At 42.6% G+C, this 18310-nt stretch overlaps 1 protein-coding gene across 6 annotated transcripts in view; it reads left to right on the top strand.

The window, feature by feature from the left end:
• LOC122933848 (zinc finger protein 664-like) overlaps positions 1-18068 on the top strand; it is a 34617-nt gene extending 16549 nt beyond the window's left edge. For 3 of the 6 annotated variants that reach the window (XM_044288922.1, XM_044288923.1, XM_044288924.1), the window contains 7 exons: positions 7431-7521; positions 8041-8167; positions 10778-10882; positions 10964-11080; positions 12734-12838; positions 13596-13712; positions 14409-18068. In XM_044288922.1, coding sequence (XP_044144857.1) covers positions 7450-7521; positions 8041-8167; positions 10778-10882; positions 10964-11080; positions 12734-12838; positions 13596-13712; positions 14409-15244 — 1479 coding nt within the window. In that variant the 5' untranslated portion in view covers positions 7431-7449 and the 3' untranslated portion in view covers positions 15245-18068. The remainder of the gene's footprint in view (positions 1-7430; positions 7522-8040; positions 8168-10777; positions 10883-10963; positions 11081-12733; positions 12839-13595; positions 13713-14408) is intronic. The other 3 variants (XM_044288927.1, XM_044288926.1, XM_044288928.1) reach the window with 3 other exon arrangements.
• The last annotated feature ends 242 nt before the right edge of the window (positions 18069-18310 follow it).

Genomic DNA, 18310 nt, shown 5'->3' with positions numbered 1-18310 from the left:
TGTAGGATTTGCTGTAAGTAGGGTTCCAACCCCCTTTTATAGTAATAAATACAACTACAGCATCAGAATTTGAATCTTGATAGTAGAGATTTTTATTTTACATGCAGCAATATTCCAGTGTGTGACGTTTCGGCAACAAAGAATAAAGAAAGTAAAGTACTGACCAGAATACACAGCAATATATGTGGTCATAGTAAATAGGGAAAACATAATTTTCATATAATATAGTGTTATTCCTCAATTCCAGTGTAACAGTAACATCTGTATTGGTAGTATACTATGCTAGAGCTAGCATTCCTGGTAAATGGCTCTGTTTATCAATCTGTGTTACAAAGATGTTTTACAAAATTGTATTCCAAAAAATCATGGAAAATATTCATGTTGTCTTGTATACAATGAATACCATGTGGTTCCATTTCCCTCACAGATGTTCCATCGCAATATAGGTCTGTAGATAATATAAGGAAGCAGTACCCAGTATGGAAGGAATTGTGCAAAGCAATTTATAGTAATCTCAGCATTATTGGATTTGGAGCACTTGCCTATGCCGCAGTGATGAAGTAGAACAAGAAGGACGCAGTGCAAACGTAAATATGTGAAATCACATGTACACAGGAGAAGCATCTAACTGTGGTAGACCGCTCGCCTGTTCAAGTAGGAAAGAGGGAGGAAGTACTTCCCACGTTTGCAGTGCGCTTGTGTGTGCGTTCCACCAGGCCCGGAAGTTGGGGGCATGTGGAACGCATACAAGAGTAAAGCTGAAGTAAAAGAGGAGAAATATAGGAATTTTAGGGAGGGAGTATGTTGTTGGAGAGCTTTGTTCACTTAATGTAGAGGCCGCGCTGAGTGGGCGGCTTGGAGTGATGCGCAGCCTATACGGAGGTCATCCTCCGGTGCATATGCGCAGTAGGGGTGCGTTCCACCGGCCGGCGCTGTGGGACGCACAGAGAAGGTTGTGCATTCCACTGATAATACAGCGTACTGGGGAAGATAAAAAGTGAAAAGTGACAGAGAAATAATGAGAGGAAATGGGGGAATGATGTAATGGTGAAAAAGTATAAGAAAAAAGAGGATAGAAAAAAAGATGAAAAAATAAACAAGTGACAGAGAAGAATATAGGAGAGTATGGCAGAGATGGAATAAGTATTGGAATGGAGACAAAGGGCTAGAAATAAAAAGAGAAAAGGGAAAAAGAGGAAATAAAATAGAATGAATAAAAAATAAAGAAACAATGACAGCAAGAAAAAAAAAGAATGCAAATTGTAGAAAAAAAGATGATTAAAATAAAATTGAAAATTAAGGGAGATAAAAAAAGGGAGGGGAACGTGAAAGGTGAGAAAATGATGAAAGAAAAAAAACAAAAGAAATAAAGGAAAATAATGAGAAACAAAATAGTAATAAATAGTAAAAATAAAAACAAAATAGAAAAAATTAAGAGAGAAAAAAGAGAAAGCACAAGAGAAGTAAGAGGGAAAAAAAAGGGAGGGAAATAGGAGAAAAATGTGGTAAACTAAGAAAGAGACTACAAGGTCAGGAAGACTGAGTGATAAAAAGGATATCATGCTGCGGCAATAGGAGCGTCCAAATGGTTAATGGGTCTGAAAAATAGAAGAAAATGGGATTAAATTCTTCATACAGCTATAATGTCAGATGTACAGGAACCTAGTCATAAAACCAGTGGATTAGAGAGGGGCCCTGGTGGTAATGGATAAGAATAAATACCATGCAGAGATTAAGCGACTCTCAAATTTACCCAAAAGTATCCCAGAATCCCACACGACAGATCACCATTAAAATTCAACAGATTTTACAACACTATAAATCCAAAGGGACAATCGATGATGCCACTGTCAGTTTTGTAACCAACTCAAATCCGATTACACCGTTTTTTTATGTACTACCAAAAATACGGCACATAAAAATGTGGAAAATCCCCCTGGACGTCCCATAGTGGCCTCCACAAATTCAATTCTTTCACCATAATCTATTTATTTATTTTTTAATCCACCGCTTATTAAAGAAACCAAATCTTCCTGCTAGATACATCAGCCTTTTTGACGATCATTAATAATCTACAACCTTTACCACCAGAAGCCATTCTGGTGTCTTGGGACGTCACATGTCTCTACACCTCAATTCAACATCATAAGGGCAATCAAGCAGTAAATAGGTTACTACACTCACCCGGCATGCATTCGGAGGTAATCAACCTCTGCCTGGAACTACTTGAACTTGTATTATCCAATAACTTCTTCCTATTTCAGGATGATTTCTACATACAAAGACAGGGAACCGCTATGGGGTCCAACGTTACCCTCCTTATGCAAATTGTTATATGGACTACTTTGACAATACATACCTATACACGAATCAATCTGCAACCATGTCATCTCATGGAAACGCTACATTGATGATATTTTCCGCATCTGGCAAGGAACACTCGAATCACTCATGAGCTTCCATAATTTCCTTAATTCAATTTACCGAGAATTACAATTCACCATGACCATACATCCATCAACTTTTTAGATACTATTGTTATGAGGAACGAAACCGGCAACCCTAGTACAGATCTTTACAGAAAACCCACAGACCGTAATAACTTACTACATTACACCAGTTTCCATCCACCCGGTACCAAGAAAGCCCTACCGGGCTCACAACTACGCAGGATCCGAAGAATCGTACAACATGCCCCTACACAGTCACAAAACTAGAGAAAGTTAAGGCCAGATTTCTTGATCGTGGCTACCCATCGCATATACTGAATCAACCAGGTAAACCAAAACCCACACAACAAATAAAACGCATACCATTTGTACACACGTATCACCCATGTGCCCGTAAAATTCTGAACATCATCCGAGGCCATTGGCACATCTTGTAAAGAGCATACCCACAGATACCAGAATTTAGTGAACCCATCTTATCTTGTGATCGACGACCTAAGTATTTACATGACTTACTCGTATGAGCAGATGACGGATCCTCAGTTATAACACCCAGGCAAACTTTCCTACATACACAAAGACGATGTACATGTCCATGCCTTCACTGCATACAATATTCACACGTTCTTAAGGGCTCAGAGGTCCTCCATCCATACACGGGCAAAGCAAGCCAAATACGAGAGATTTTTACGTGCGATTCTGATTATGTAGTATATATTCTAAAATGCCTATGTGGATTAATATATGTTGGAGAAACTACCCAGAAGATCCGTGAACGGATCTGCCAACATAAATCCACAATTAGAAGAAAGAACCTCCTTCTGCCTGTCCCGGACCACTTCGATCATGATAGACACAATGTTGCTCAGCTTAAATTCCAAGTGGTGGAACACGTTCCCCCCTCAGACGAGGAGGTGACAGAGCTAAACAGCTAAAAATACGTGAAGCGTATTGGATTCACAGGCTACAAAGCTTAACACCTAAGGGTCTGAACAGAGAATACGAGATGCAGAGTTTTCTCTAATTACTGTACATCTGACATTATAGCTGTATTAAGAATTTAATCCCCTTTTCTTCTATTTTTCAGACCCATTAACCATTTGGACGCTCCTATTGCCGCAGCATGATATCCTTTTTATCACTCAGTCTTCCTGACCTTGTAGTCTCTTTCTTAGTTTACCACATTTTCTCTTATTTCCCCCCCTTTTTCTCTCTCTTACTTCTCTTGTGCTTTCTCTTTTTTCTCTCTTCATTTTTTTAATTTAATTTTAATTTTATTTATTACTATTTTGTTTCTCATTATTTTCTTTTATTTCTTTTGTTATTTTTCTTTCATAATTTTCTCACCTTTCACGCTCCCCTCCGTTTTTTAATCTCCCTTAATTTTCACTTTTATTTTAATCATTTTATTTCTACAATTTGCATCTTTTTTTTCTTTCTCTTTTCATTGTTTCTTTATTTTTTATTCATTCTATTTATTTCCTCTTTCTCCCTTTTCTACTTTTATTTCTACCCCTTTGTCTCCATTCCAATACTTATTCCATCTCTACCATACTCTCCCATATTCTCTCTCATTCCTCTGTCACTTGTTTCTTTTTTATCTTTTTTTTCTTTTTTCTATCCTCTTTTTTCTATAATTATTCACTATTACATCATTCCCCCATATCCTCTCATTATTCCTCTGTCACTTTTCACTTGTCATCTTCCCCAGTACGCTGTATTATCAGTAAAATTTACAACCTTCTCTCTGCGTCCCACAGCGCCCTCCGGTGGAACACACCCCTACTGCGCATGCGCACCGGAGGATTAACTCCATATAGGCTGCGCATCACTCCAAACCGCCTGCTCAGCGCGGCCTCTACATTAAGTGAACAAAGCTCTCCAACAACATACTCCCTCCCTAAAATTCCTATATTTCTCTTCTTTCACTTCAGCTTTACTCTCGTATGCATTTCACACGCCCCCAACTTCCGGGCCTGGTGGAACGCACACACAAGCGCACTGCAAACGGGGGAGGTACTTCCTCCCTCTTCCCTACTTGAACAGGCGAGCGGTCTACCACAGTTAGACGCTTCTCCTGTGTACATGTGATTTCACATATTTACGTTTGCACTGCGTCCTTCTTGTTCTACTTCATCACTGCGGCATAGGCAAGTGCTCCAAATCCAATAAGGCAGAGATTACTATAAATTGCTTTGCACAATTCCTTCCATACTGGGTACTGCTTCCTTATATTATCTACAGACCTATATTGCGATCGAACATCTGTGAGGGAAATGGAACCACATGGTATTCATTGTATACAAGACAACATGTATATTTTCCTTGATTTTTGTGTAATACAATTTTGTAAAACATCTTTGGAACACAGATTGATAAAAAGAGCCATTTACCAGGAATGCTAGCTCTAGCATAGTATACTACCAATACAGATGTTACTGTTACACTGGAATTGAGGAATAACACTATATTATATGAAAATTATGTGTTCCCTATCTACTATGACCACATATATTGCTGTGTATTCTGGTCAGTACTTTACTTTCTTTATTCTTTGTTACGGGCAGTGTCTGAGGAAGGCCTGCGTGCCGAAAACGTCACATACTGGAATATTGCCGTATGTGAAATAAAAATCTCTACTATCAAGATTCAAATCCTGATGCTGTAGTTGTATTTATTACTTCCAAAACCATTGCCATTCCAGCACTCGAGTACTACTTGGACTGCCTCGGCTTAAACAAGATACTCCAGTTATTGACTGGTCCAGTCATGTCACTTTCTTCAATGTCTGGAATTCCACAACAGAAAGCGTCCTTTCAGAGCGATGTCTTTATGATTGTGTTCCTGGCCATGAACCTCCCAGGGGTCAAATTTACCAGTTATTCACCAGCCGTGAGAAACCATTTACCCAAGACTGAGGCAATGTCAGCATGTATTCAGGAGAATTTAGACAAATCTTTTATAAGAAAGCTGTCTTCCTTGCTGGCGCTTGGTTCTTTTTTGTTAAAAATATGCATGGTTTCCTGAGACCCTGCATTGATTACCATGGGTTGAACAAGTTTACTGAGAAGATCACATGCCCACTTCCTTTGATCTTGGACCTGTTTAACCACATTTGGGGAGCTTGTTACTTTTCTAAATTAGATCTCCGTGGGTCATACAATTTAATCCTCATCAAGAAGGGTTGGGAAGGGGGAAGGGGTTCTGATTCTGTTCCTATGGGTCTTGCACTCATTATTGACCCAAGCTGATTAAGGTTTCCAAGTACAATGCTCCTGGAGGATAAACTTTAGTGTCCTTGATTTTATACCGTAAAATATAATGGACTTATTCTTTGGCCACCTTGGAATGAAAAGCGTTTGTGAGATGCTTTCTTACTTCTCTTGGTGGTTTGACCGGAAAAAAGACCACCATAGTTATCACTTCTTGCATTACCCGTGCTTGGTTTAAACCCTTCAGACAGTCACCCTCAATTCTTCTTCAGACACAGCCTATACCTGCCAAGCCTTGGATCAAGGTCATGGATTTACGTCTGGCTCAAGGTTTCACAACTATCTGGGTCATAGTGGATTGGTTCTCTATAATGTTCAATGCATGACCCTATCTATTCTGGATTGCCCTAAGCTCAATGATTGAATCAGATATTTTTCAAGGAAATCTTCTGTACTCACTGCCTACTTCTTCGAATTATGTCCGATTCGGGAGTGTAATTTGTTTTTGAGTTCTCGAGAGCATTGTGTTGAACCATGAAGATCCCTTGATGTTTCTCTTCCAGTTACCTTCCACAGAGTAATTGGCAGAATCAACATCTAGAGAAATTTCTTTGTATTTGTGGTAATGGTCATGCATCAGGATGACTGGCCAGATTTTCTGACCTGGGCAAAATTTTCCTACTATAAACGTGTTTCTAACTAATATGCCAAATCACCTTTCTGCAGAAATTTCAGGACATTTGGACTGAGGTCCATAGAACCTTACATCTCTCTGCTAACAAAGTGAAAAGGTTAATTTAAAAACATTGACAGGCTAGACTCATAATGCGCCCAGATATTAGTTTTGAACCCCTATATGTATATCAGGCTTATCGTTCACACCATTGAACTTGCTCCTCATGTCAGTGGACCATTCCAAGTGCTCAACCAGATCAATCAGGTTACCTACTGTGAAAAGTTGCCTATTTCTTTTCAAATCTACAACACTTCCCACATTTCCCTTTGTTTCTTTGTCATCAGCATATTTTCTGTTAAGGTCAAGACTTTTTGTCCCTCCGTTCTAGAATCTTCTGGTGGATGGTTTGAAGAGGACTCTGGACTTTCCACTCTGTCCGCAATTTAAAGTATTTTCTTTGTTTAGTTATTATGCTATTGTTATTGATCGTCGTCTCTCATTTTGATCTTGGCTTGATGCTTGGAGTCCTCTTTTTTCTTAGCCCTCATAATTGTTGTCTTGTTGTACTTGTTGTCTTACTCCTGGTGTTGACCTTCAACTCGTTCTCTGGCTTGCCGCTTTCTGATCACTTTTGTGGTGTTGACTCTGGCTACATTCCTGACAGTGCTACTGTTTCTTCAGCTCTACTGCCACCAGTTAGTGACTATCCTGAGAACCAGGAAAGTCCAAACCTCCGTGTGAGGATTAAAGGTGAAGAACGGGCAGATTTCTTAGACTCGGCACCCCAGTGTGGCCAAACCAATTGTGGTGTGGAACCACGTACAACAACCAGTCACTGGTATCCAGTATTGTGTACAGTATTCAGTATTCACTGCCCTGTGGTATATACTGGTGTACAATACTAAAAACAATAGATGTTGTGTTCAACTCAAAGAAGATTGTCTATATTAATATGTTTTAGCAAACCCATAAGCTATGTAAGCAGGACCATGAAGCACAATGTCTATTATAATGTTGTAGCGCATTATACAGTAATTCATCTGTATATGTAGACATGTGCCACTCTGTTCATCCGTTCTATTTGTTTTAAAGCCTTAGAACCACGGTTCACATGTCGGACTCGGCTGATCCCGGTTTCTGTGCCATGGAAGCTGCCATCCTTCCTCATGAGGTCTCAGTGCGGGTAAGAAAATAACACATTCCCAAAATCTCCTTTCAAGAAGTTTCATTCTCTGTGGGTTAATTAATAGGAGACTTATGAAGGATGAGAGTGAAATGGTGGCAGACTAGTGTGGGGGCAGTCTCACATGGTGGCAGTTTCATGTGGTAGTTTTATGTAGTATCAATCTCATGTGGTATCAGTTTCATGTGGTGTCAGCTTCAAGTGGTATCAGTCCAATGTGGTGTCAGTCTGACGTGATGTCAGCCTCATGTTGTGTGAGTCTCACGTGGTGTCATCCTTAAGTGGTGTCAGTCTCTTATGGAGTCAGCCTCAGGTGTTGTCAGTCTCGTGTGGTGTCAGCCTCACAGTATATCAATCTCACGCGGTATCAACCTCAAGTGGTGTCAGTCTCACACGATGTCAGCCTCACATGAGGTCACTCTCACCTAATGTGTCAGCCTTATGTGGTATCGGTCTCATGCAATCTCATGTGGTATCAGTCTCTTGGATTGTGTCTCTTTTCCCTTCCTCATCTTGTAGGCCCTGTTGACCTTCCATGATGTGTCGGCTTGTTTTTCCGCTGAGGAGTGGGGGGTGTTGGAGGACTGGCAGAAGGAGCTGTACAAGAATGTGATGCGGGAGATCCACACTACTCTGCTGTCGATGGGTGAGAAGACTCCTTTACAAGTCCAGCCGCGTCCTCCCGTAGACTACTAAATTCTTCTCCATCACAAGTTACCACATGCTTTATACTGCTGTCACACTCCTAGCGATATTCACTATTCTGCTGCTTTTCTCCTAACTCTCAGGATGCACAACCTCAGGTCTTATTTCTCTAGATCTAATGCTGGTCATACACATGAGATAAAAGTAGGCCGGAATGGCCAATCGTTCGCAGTGGCCAATGGCAGGCTCTTGTCTGCCAAAAATGTAATAGGCCATGCTGGAAAATGTAGTTTGTTGTTGGCAGAAACTACATGTTTATGGCATGATGAGCCGATCATTTGCCATTGTCAAGAACCAGGGAGTCGTTTAAAAAAAAATTTTTTAAATGGACTCCCTGGTTGGCCAGTTTTCTCTGGCATATTGCAGGCGGGATCGCTAGTAGGGACGATCCCACAAACGACTGATCGGCTGCAGTGTGGCCGATCGCGGTCTCGAATGTGTGGCCTGCTTTAGAAGAACATGCAATGTGAAGGATGCATATTCAGCTGTATGTTGAAGAAAACACTACATCTCCCAGAATGCAGTTCATCGTCTAAGCCGAAGTGCGTGCACTTGAGCGTAAATTTGCTGCCTGTATTCCCGTATACTGTACTGTCTGTAGTACACAGTCGAGTCCCATTATTCTGACCACTTCCTACATCAGCAGCAGTAGTTCATGAAGGAAGTCCTTTGTGCTGAGTCGGCTCGGTGGGTATATAAGGTGTGCTGAGCAGGCTCGGTGGGTATATAAGGTGTGCTGAGCCGGCTCGGTGGGTATATAAGGTGTGCGGAGCTAGCTCGGTGGGTATATAAGGTGTGCTGAGCCGGCTCGGTGGGTATATAAGGTGTGCTGAGCAGGCTCGGTGGGTATATAAGGTGTGCTGAGCCGGCTCGGTGGGTATATAAGGTGTGCTGAGCCGGCTCGGTGGGTATATAAGGTGTGCTGAGCAGGCTCGGTGGGTATATAAGGTGTATGATAGGCTGTCTGCACAGATATCCCTCATTGCTGTCATGGGTAAATGATGGGGCGATTTTGGGCTCCAGGTGCAGTATTTCTGATATTGCGCAGCGTGAACTGTTCTCTGCTGCTGTGGTAAATGTGTATGGTGCGCGGATAAATGGCAGCATTGTGAATAAGCAACATGGAAACTGTGGAGCACCACGTGTCATTGATGTCAGAGGTGAACGCTGGCTACGAAGGTGCAGGAGGACGGACGGACAGACACCATACAGTGGACCAGCTCACCACTAAAGTGAACCAGGGGGCACCAGATGTGTGTCTAACAAAACAGTCCAGAGAACCTACTGTGTGTGGGGCTCCGGAGCAGATGGACGGTCACTGAACTTCTGCTAACGAAGCTACATCGGCAGTATCAGAATCGGACCTCTGCTCATCGGTTAAAGGGTAACTGTCATATATTTTTTTATTTGCCAGTTTATTAGAGCTAGGCATGTATACCTGAGTTAGTCTGTCAATGATTGTAAAAAGATCAGTAATTACCATATAATAACAGCTTTCATTAATGTCCTCTGTCCCTTTCCACTGCTCTCTTAAAAGACAGTTGCTATGGCTTGTCTGTCTCCAGCTAGGAAGACAGACGGAGGGGCGGTCCTTCACATTGCATGCCTGAATTAGGATTCAGAGTGAGGAGGCGTGTCTCTCAGTAATCCAATCTGATTGGCTGGCAGAGAGCTGATGGAAAGCAGTTTTGGCCTCAGAGAACTGGCAGAGGAGCCATCTTGAGAAGGTCCTCATATTGTAAATGTTTAAATAGCCGTAACTAAGGGAAAAACTCAAGAAAAATAGTGGTATGTAAAGAAACTAAAGATTGCTTTATGAATAATGGTTCTGCAGCAGAAACATCTGCTAAAATTGATATTATTTTTTTTATGAAAACATGACAGTTACCCTTTAAGGGTTGTCTCCTCCGATGAGTCCCGTTTTCTACTTCATCAAACGGATGGACCTTGATGTGTCAGGAGAGAAATATCAGAGAGGGAATACCCTGCAGCCAATGCTGGAAGAGCACAAGCTGGTGGTGGTAGTGGCAGTGTTATGGTCTGGGGGAGGTTTTCCTGACATTCTCAGGGCCACTCATCCATGTGGAAGACTCTCTCAACTGATTTGGTTATGAATACATCCTTGCAGATCACGTAGATCCTTACAAAATGATTGTCTCCCCTGGGGTGGATGGGATCTTCCAGCAAGACAGTGTGACATGTCACACAGCTAGAAATGTATGACATTGGTAGGAAGAACATGACCAAGACTTCCAAGTACTACCTTGGCTCCCTAATTGAACGCAGATGAGCATAAGTGGGACCACCTTGATGGTCGTCTTCTCTCTGTGGATCCCCCGCCCCATGCCCCCTCCAGCAGCTGTGGGGTGCACTTAGCATGGCTCCAGATACCAGTGACAACCTACCAGGATCTTATTAAGTCATTCCCAGCCGGTCTATCGGCTGTCCGTGCTGAACATGGTGGTTACTCTGTTTATTAGCTGGTGGTCAAAATAATGTGATTCAACTGTGTATAAGGTACGCACGTATATGTGACTATATTTTCCGATAGGCTACACCATCCTGAACCCTGAACAACTGCTGCGAGTAGATGAAATAAAGGGAGTATCGCCAACTGGTGAGAAGTCAAAGGAGCAAAAAAATATACTGACAGCAGGTAAGTATATGGAAGGGTTCAGTAGACTGAGGAGCAAGCTTGGTAGTCACCAGCTTGGTAATGATGATGCTTTTCTCGCAGGTGCCCCTGTTTTTAACTCAGACATCTCGCTATGGATCCGGGAGGTGGTGGAGGATGACATTTCTGCTCCTCAGAAGCTGGAGCACCCTGTAGTGTGGGAGAGTCCTGCCGCCTCAGGTAAGGGTATTATAATGAAGGGACACGACTGGTGGCTGAAGTACAGGTGAAACTCGAAAACTTAGAATATCGTGCAAAGTTCATTTATTTCAGTAATGCAACTTAAAAGGTAAAACTAATATATGAGATAGACTCATTACATGCAAAGCGAGATATTTCAAGTCTTTATTTGTAATAATTTGGATGATTATGGCTTACAGCTTATGAAAACCCCAAAGTCACAATCTCAGGTACCCTTTGCTCAGGGGGTATGGATTAATTAGCTGACTAGACTGTGACACTTTGAGCCTAGAATATTGAACCTTTTCACAATATCTTTTGCATGATATTCTAATTTTTCGAGTTTCACTTGTAGCTTTAGCCTTCATTCTTCTCCCATAACCCTGAAATCGAAGGCTTAATATCCCAAGAGAGGACATTATAACAGACAACGTAGAGAGCGATATTTATCAGGAAGTTGATGAAGTAACTTTCAGGGTGGGACACATCTTATAGTAGGCAGTCATCCAGGCTCACCAGAGACAAGACAACCACTGACACAGCTGAGTACTGGAGACTCTGAGGACATGCCGGTGTAGGAGACATCGTACTATGGAAACTCTTGTGTTCAGAATATACAACCTCTCAAGATATTTGAATGAGGGAGAATCTCTAAACCCATGGAGGCCCTTGAGTGTAGGAGTCTTTACGGCCATGGAGACACGCGTACAGGAGAACTTATACTACCGCCGAGGCATGTTAGTGTTGGACGGCGGAGATGCTTGAGTGCAGAAAGCACTAGTCATTGAGGAACAATATTTGAGTTCAGGACTCTTGGGTGTAGGAGACATTATACAGCTGTGGAAACAATTTGGTGGAGGCACATGAATTCCAAGTTACACTGTACACCATGAGGGTAGGAAACTGTACAACCATGGGCACATCTGGGGGTAGAAATCAGTGTAATACTATGGACTGACATGAGAGCAGGAATCAATGTACATGGACGCACATGACGGTAGGAAATAGTGTACGACCATGGACACGGAAGGAGACAATACCCAATGTCAAAAGGGTTTATCCATTATTTTAATATCAATGACCTATTTTCGACATAACGGACCCCCACCAATCAGCTGTTTGTTGGTAGCTCCAGTGGCTGAAGTCAAAGTGCAGTGGATGGAGCTTGTTACTGCAGCACTGATCCCATTCACTTCAGTGGGAATAGCATTACGGTCACCACCTCCGTCCACTACACAATAGGGTGGAACTGTGTAGTTCCAGCGCTGACTACACTGAAAAAGCAGATTGGTCGGGGTACAGGATGTTGAACACATGGCAATCAGATATTGATGGCCTATCCTGAGGATAGGCTTTCAGTAAAAACATCTTGGATAACCCCTTTAAGACTCCTGAATGCAGAAAACCCTGTTAAACCAGGAAACACATACATCCATTAAGCTTTTTCAGTGCAGAAGTCCAGTTGGGCAGATGCATAATTGTCGCTGAAGCTTTACACCTAAATTTGGGTAGCGCTATACATATACCACCATGAAGACATAGGAGGACAGAAGATGCTACATACAGTGGTGGTGAGACTTGAGCCGTCAGGGTCACTGTCTATTAGTAACCGTTACATTTTTGGACAGTCTTTACTGTTCTGTGTTCATTCAGAGGTTCCCATTGTAAAGCCGGACATTTTCCTGCGGATTAAACCCGATGAGCTGGTGTTTGAAGCCTGTCCTGACCCTGAATCTCTGTCTGGAGACAAAATGTCAGGTAAGCTACTGGAAGTGGGTCCTTGAGCTGAGACCTAGATCAAAGGTACAACACATATGTCTGAGCACCCTGACCCTATAGTCTGGTTTGGTCATGCTCCCTATCTGTGTTACCCTCTGACCTACCTCTGTCATATACGTGTAGATGGGTACTTGTGGGAACCTTAACCCTATTATTTATTCCATACTATGTAATCTCAACCCTAACTTCGATCAGATTGAGTCATTGAAAGGGTTGAAGAACTTCATCTAGAGCCATCTCATGGATCCACAGTGGCTGTTACTTCATTTTACCGGTGTGAGGGTAGTATGGAGGATGTCATAGACGGGTACGCCCTGTCACGTGACCTGGGTGCAAATGCCAAGGCTTAGTTTATTTCACGTACTCAATCTTGCATACCCCCTACTCTCAAGCTACAAAATTAGCCTAAATCACACCCCAACACAGCCTTCCATGCACCCCAAACACACTGCCACAATCTATCACATTGTAAGGGCTGATAAAAATCCCAACAGCGCCCTACTTGCAAGCAGGCACGCTTATAGCAGACACACGGTAACACAAACCGCACTTATACACTGGCTACAAAGCAAACCATGACATAAAAATCACACACAATTTGCATAAAATCATCCAACAGACAGTAGAGGCCTCCATTTATCACAGAGGACTTTCAGCATGATCAGGGAATTTGCGGTTGGCTGCAAAGCCTCAAGGTAATGGACAATGAGTCCTTTCTTTTGTCTCCACCTCCCAGGGGATGAAGTCATAGGAACAGGAATATCCGTCACTATAGACGGGAGCACCGAGCCCTTCTGGCTGAATGTGCACGAGACAGATCACAATGAGATCCTGAGCGGCGGGCAGCATGAAGGTCAGTCCACGCAGGAACCAACCTGTGCAATCTCTCATCTCTTCTCCTGGGAGGACCTAGACAATGTGTTGATGATGATAATAGTGACAATAATAAAATGTATTATTAAAGCCGTCATTACAGATTATTAGGAGTAAAATTTTACATGAAGAGCTTGGTTTCAACTGGTATGGCCTTCACAACAGATTGTCATAGAGGGATCAACTGACTTTGGATAGGTGTCAGTAAAGGCCCTTTTCAAAAGGCCGAGGATCAGGCCAATTATCTGGAAGAAACATTTGCACAAGACTCATCCCCAATAAATTAGCCTTGTAAATGTGCTGGTGAGTCCTGTGTAAACAGGGATGTGCTGCCGACCAACAATGAAACTATGGGGATGAATAATCGTAGTAACGATCATCTTCCTGCAGCAGCTATCGTTACTGCATGTAAATGGAGCTAACTAGTAGGCGTTGATTGGGGATGAATCTTTCTCTTGTCGTACCATGTAAAATGGCCCTAATCCAGCCATGTGATCGTCCTTTGCCTTTATCAAGAAGGACGTAATGTTTGTGTTGCACTCTTCCTTGTATAATAAGAACATTGAGTAACTGACACTAAAACATGCTTATTATCATAGTGACTTACCTGGAAATAGGTCTTCAGTCTTGACAACTCCGGAAAAAAGCAATATCAGTCTTGGTTTTGTCTCCACAGATGATGGTTTCATCAGAAGTCCAGCTGAGGAACGTCTGACGGACTTTCGACCTAATGAGTTTACACTGGAAAATGGGTCTCCTGAAGAATGGGACAGCCCATCACCAATCCGACTCCCTCGTCCCAGGAAGTGCCAGTCCATATTTCGGATAGGTCAGCCCATATCGGAATGTGCTTATGACTTCATAGACCAATCGAGCCCAACACAAGCTCGTCCATTCCAGTGCTCCGAGTGTCAACAGAGCTTCACCGAAAGCGAGACTCTTCTCTTACACCAGACGGTTCATAGGACATGGGGGCCACCAGAGAATGAAGCAGAAGAATACATCATCCCACCACATCCAAAACCTGTTATCAGAAGCTTGCCAGCACCATATATTTGCGGAGACTGTGGGAAGGGCTTTTCTAACTCTTACAAACTGAAAATCCACCAGAGAATCCACACAGGGGAGAGGCCATACAAGTGCCTTGTTTGCGAGAAACGTTTTCACAAGAGCGCACACCTGAAGGTCCATCAGAGGACGCACACAGGAGAGCGTCCCTACGGATGTCAGGTGTGTGGCAAGAGGTTTACTAAATCCTACCATCTAAAGGTCCATCTGAGGACACACACTGGAGAAAGACCCTATCAGTGTCCTGTGTGCCACAAAACCTTCAGTGTTAACTCTCATCTTACTGTCCACCAAAGAACTCATACTGGGGAGAAGCCCTTCGTTTGCTTTGAATGTGGAAAGAGCTTTCGCCAGAAGACCAGTCTACTCGGCCACCAGAAGTCCCATCAGAGGCTGGTAGAGCGTAGAAAGCTCACGTGGAAGACTTTATGGCCAGAAAAGTGAGGTGGTGTTTTCCCTTACACTTTATAAACTCAGTTACTAATAGTTTCATTGAAGAAGTCAATTTCTGAGTCAGTTCTGCAAATTTCGAATCGAAAGTTGCAGTTCTGTGGAGAGGTCATAATGGATCTAAGATGTTGACGCTCAGATGGGGTTTACTTGCGTCTTCCTCTCATTGTATTTTTTATACACTCTGGCCCATAATGGTTTGATACTGAATTCTGAAAAGCACTTTGCATGCTGGGGTTAAGTAACAAAAAAACTGAATGAAGTTCCAAATTTTGGGTAACATATAACAGCGGTAATCTAATTGGAAGGTAAAAACTCCAGCCACCACATATTTTTACATTGCTGACCTCCTGTAGAAGACCAAAGATGATTAGACTTGAAAATTGTAGGATGGAAACCCTTCGTAAATCCCTTATTCTTATGTGTTTAGTGGTGTCCCGTAATGCATCATTTCTGACCGCCATTGTGTGAGTGGCCACGTGCGTGCAGGTTGGTTATCACATGACTTTGAGCACGTGGAAACTAAAGCCTGAAATGAAGTATCGCTAGGGGGTTGAAGTCTGAAAATATGCATTATGGGGATAACGGGCGCGTGCTATTACAACGTAGGAACCATACTGTTACAGTGAATATAAAACAAAGACATTTGGAATACTCGTTGAGTCGGCCTTGTTAGTAAGTATATAATAAGCTGAATATGGGCAGGTATATGCATTAGGAGACTTTGGCAGAGGTCACACCCTTGGGGCCTAGGGGGCTGACTGTGACTAAAAAACGGGCAGTTTCCAGCTAACCAGAAGGTACAGTGACCCTGAGACTTCGTCATAGACTGATCTGTACGTACCGTCGCTGTCGTATACTGTCTGTAGACTAATCTGTACTGGTGCTCACCGTCCTGTAGACTGATTTATACTTACCCTTTATTTACTTGTGCAAACGTAGCCCTAGAGCTCATAAACATAGCCTTATAGACAGATCTTTACTCATACGTTCTCTATAGAACCACTGATGGCCAATATGTTCTGACCTCACATGTGATTGGTTGTATGTCCATCCCGGGCGTGGACGGATCGATATCCTTATAAACATATTTGCAGTATGTGTCTATGAATTGTGCCCTAGAATAGTCTACAAAAGAGATATTATACAAACTCTATGGTTTGAATGGAAAAGCACATAGATTGGAGGCAGCAACCTCTAGGGGTCATAAGTAGTACTGCAGCTTCTTTCCGTAGGACTTGGGGAGTACTGTCTGTGGATCTGTACATGCAGGACTGATCATTAACATGTTTACTCCATGTGACCCAAAATCTAATTATTAAATTGGTAGCAATTTGCCACATCGGTTGATGCCCAGGATGGGGCAGTGAGGTCTATATGAATTGTCAGAAAATATCTAAAGGTGGAATACCCTGTTTCAGAATCTGGTTTCCCACTACTCCCCCTACAGCCTAAGTCGGGCACTACAATGGCAGCCTGGGAAAGCAATTTTTTATTTGGCTACCCTAGAATAGATCTAGAGATGTTGATAAGCTATTGACTCTGCTCTGCCTCCTCTACTTCTGACATTGCATGTTTTTCATTAAAGGTGGCCATTCACATTCGATAGCTGTTGGCCGACATCTGTTCTTCCCAAATTCCCCGTACACATTCCTGTTCAGTTCGATGTGCATGTGTTATCAGTGGGGGAGAGGGGAACATCCTGCTGCCCAGTATCTCTTGCAGTAGCTCCGCTCTTGTGTTTAAATCCAACATGCTCCATCCTTCTTTCCCCCCACATCTGCTGTCAAGGAACCTGTGTGCGCATGAGTTGGACAGATGATGCCACCAAATTATTGAGCTGGGACAACATGTGGGACCAGCTGGCCATACGTATGAAATAATATTGTTGGCCACTCCCACAAAAACCTGTGATTTCAGTCAACTTCTATGTGTATGGAGACCTCTTGACCGTTCCCCGACAAGTTTCTGGTGGAGTCAGGAGACATGGCTGTTCAGTGTCTTAGAATCCGAGACCCTCCAATTTGCTTGTTGTGGATCCGACCACAGATTTAGGGCTAATCCCCATGCAGACACCTGCTGCCATACCTCCCAGTAACTGCATCAAAAATGAACGTGCTCCTTCTTTCCGCGTGTGGAAAAACCTTTTGCCGTAGTTTATACAGAATCCCATTTAAATCCTTAGACAGATATGTTAGGAGATTTTTTTTGCTATGGATTTTAGCAAATGAAGAGAAAGGCTGTGTGAACATATCCCAAAAACTGACCACAGGGTCAAAAGCTACAGGGAGGAGTTTGTTTTCCCTTTTGTCCACAATTCACACATGTACATACTCCATGTAAACAAGCACAACAGAATCTGTATCTCCAGGGTGAGAACCTCCGGACCAAACAGTCCTCATTTAGTTTTTAATTGGACTCTACCATAAATGAAAACCCTTCGTCATATGCCCTATTAGGATATTGATGTTCCCCACTAATATCCAGGCTCTCCTTAAAAAACGATTTTTTTTTATTTATTGTTGCCCCATTTGAAAACTGTAGAATTGGAAGCTCCATTTGCCCATGTGACCTTCGCCCTTACTAGACGATTCACAACAAGTATCTGCTCTGCAGCTTATGTCTCTGTGACATTGACATCGAAGCTCCTATAGGCTTGCATGGAAACAGACTTCCAGTGCAGTGCACACAACAGAGCTCCCTCTAGTGTCGGCTGCAGGCAGCTAGAATTTTGTCTTGTAGGAACTATGCAGAGGATTTGCACCTTTGTATAAGGGGAACTAAGCTTATATCTGACAAACACATGGTGCAACAGCACTCTACAAACCAAAAGTAGAGTACAAAAGTATATTACATTGCAAATGCTATGCTAATAACTTAGAGATGCTTAGCAAATACATTTTGTACAAAATCATTTGAGCCCGTCTGTCGAACGCCAAGGCGATCTCTATAAGACGGGTCCTAACACTAAAGCTCACCTGTTGGGTGCCATAACAGCGACCATGAAATCCAGGAAGTGCAGGTCCCACATGCCTCACAGGCTGATTTTAATTAGATTGA

The sequence above is a fragment of the Bufo gargarizans genome, chromosome 4 (assembly GCF_014858855.1).
Source record: "Bufo gargarizans isolate SCDJY-AF-19 chromosome 4, ASM1485885v1, whole genome shotgun sequence".
Lineage (NCBI taxonomy): Eukaryota > Metazoa > Chordata > Amphibia > Anura > Bufonidae > Bufo > Bufo gargarizans.
This window is presented reverse-complemented; position numbering and strand designations above follow the sequence as displayed.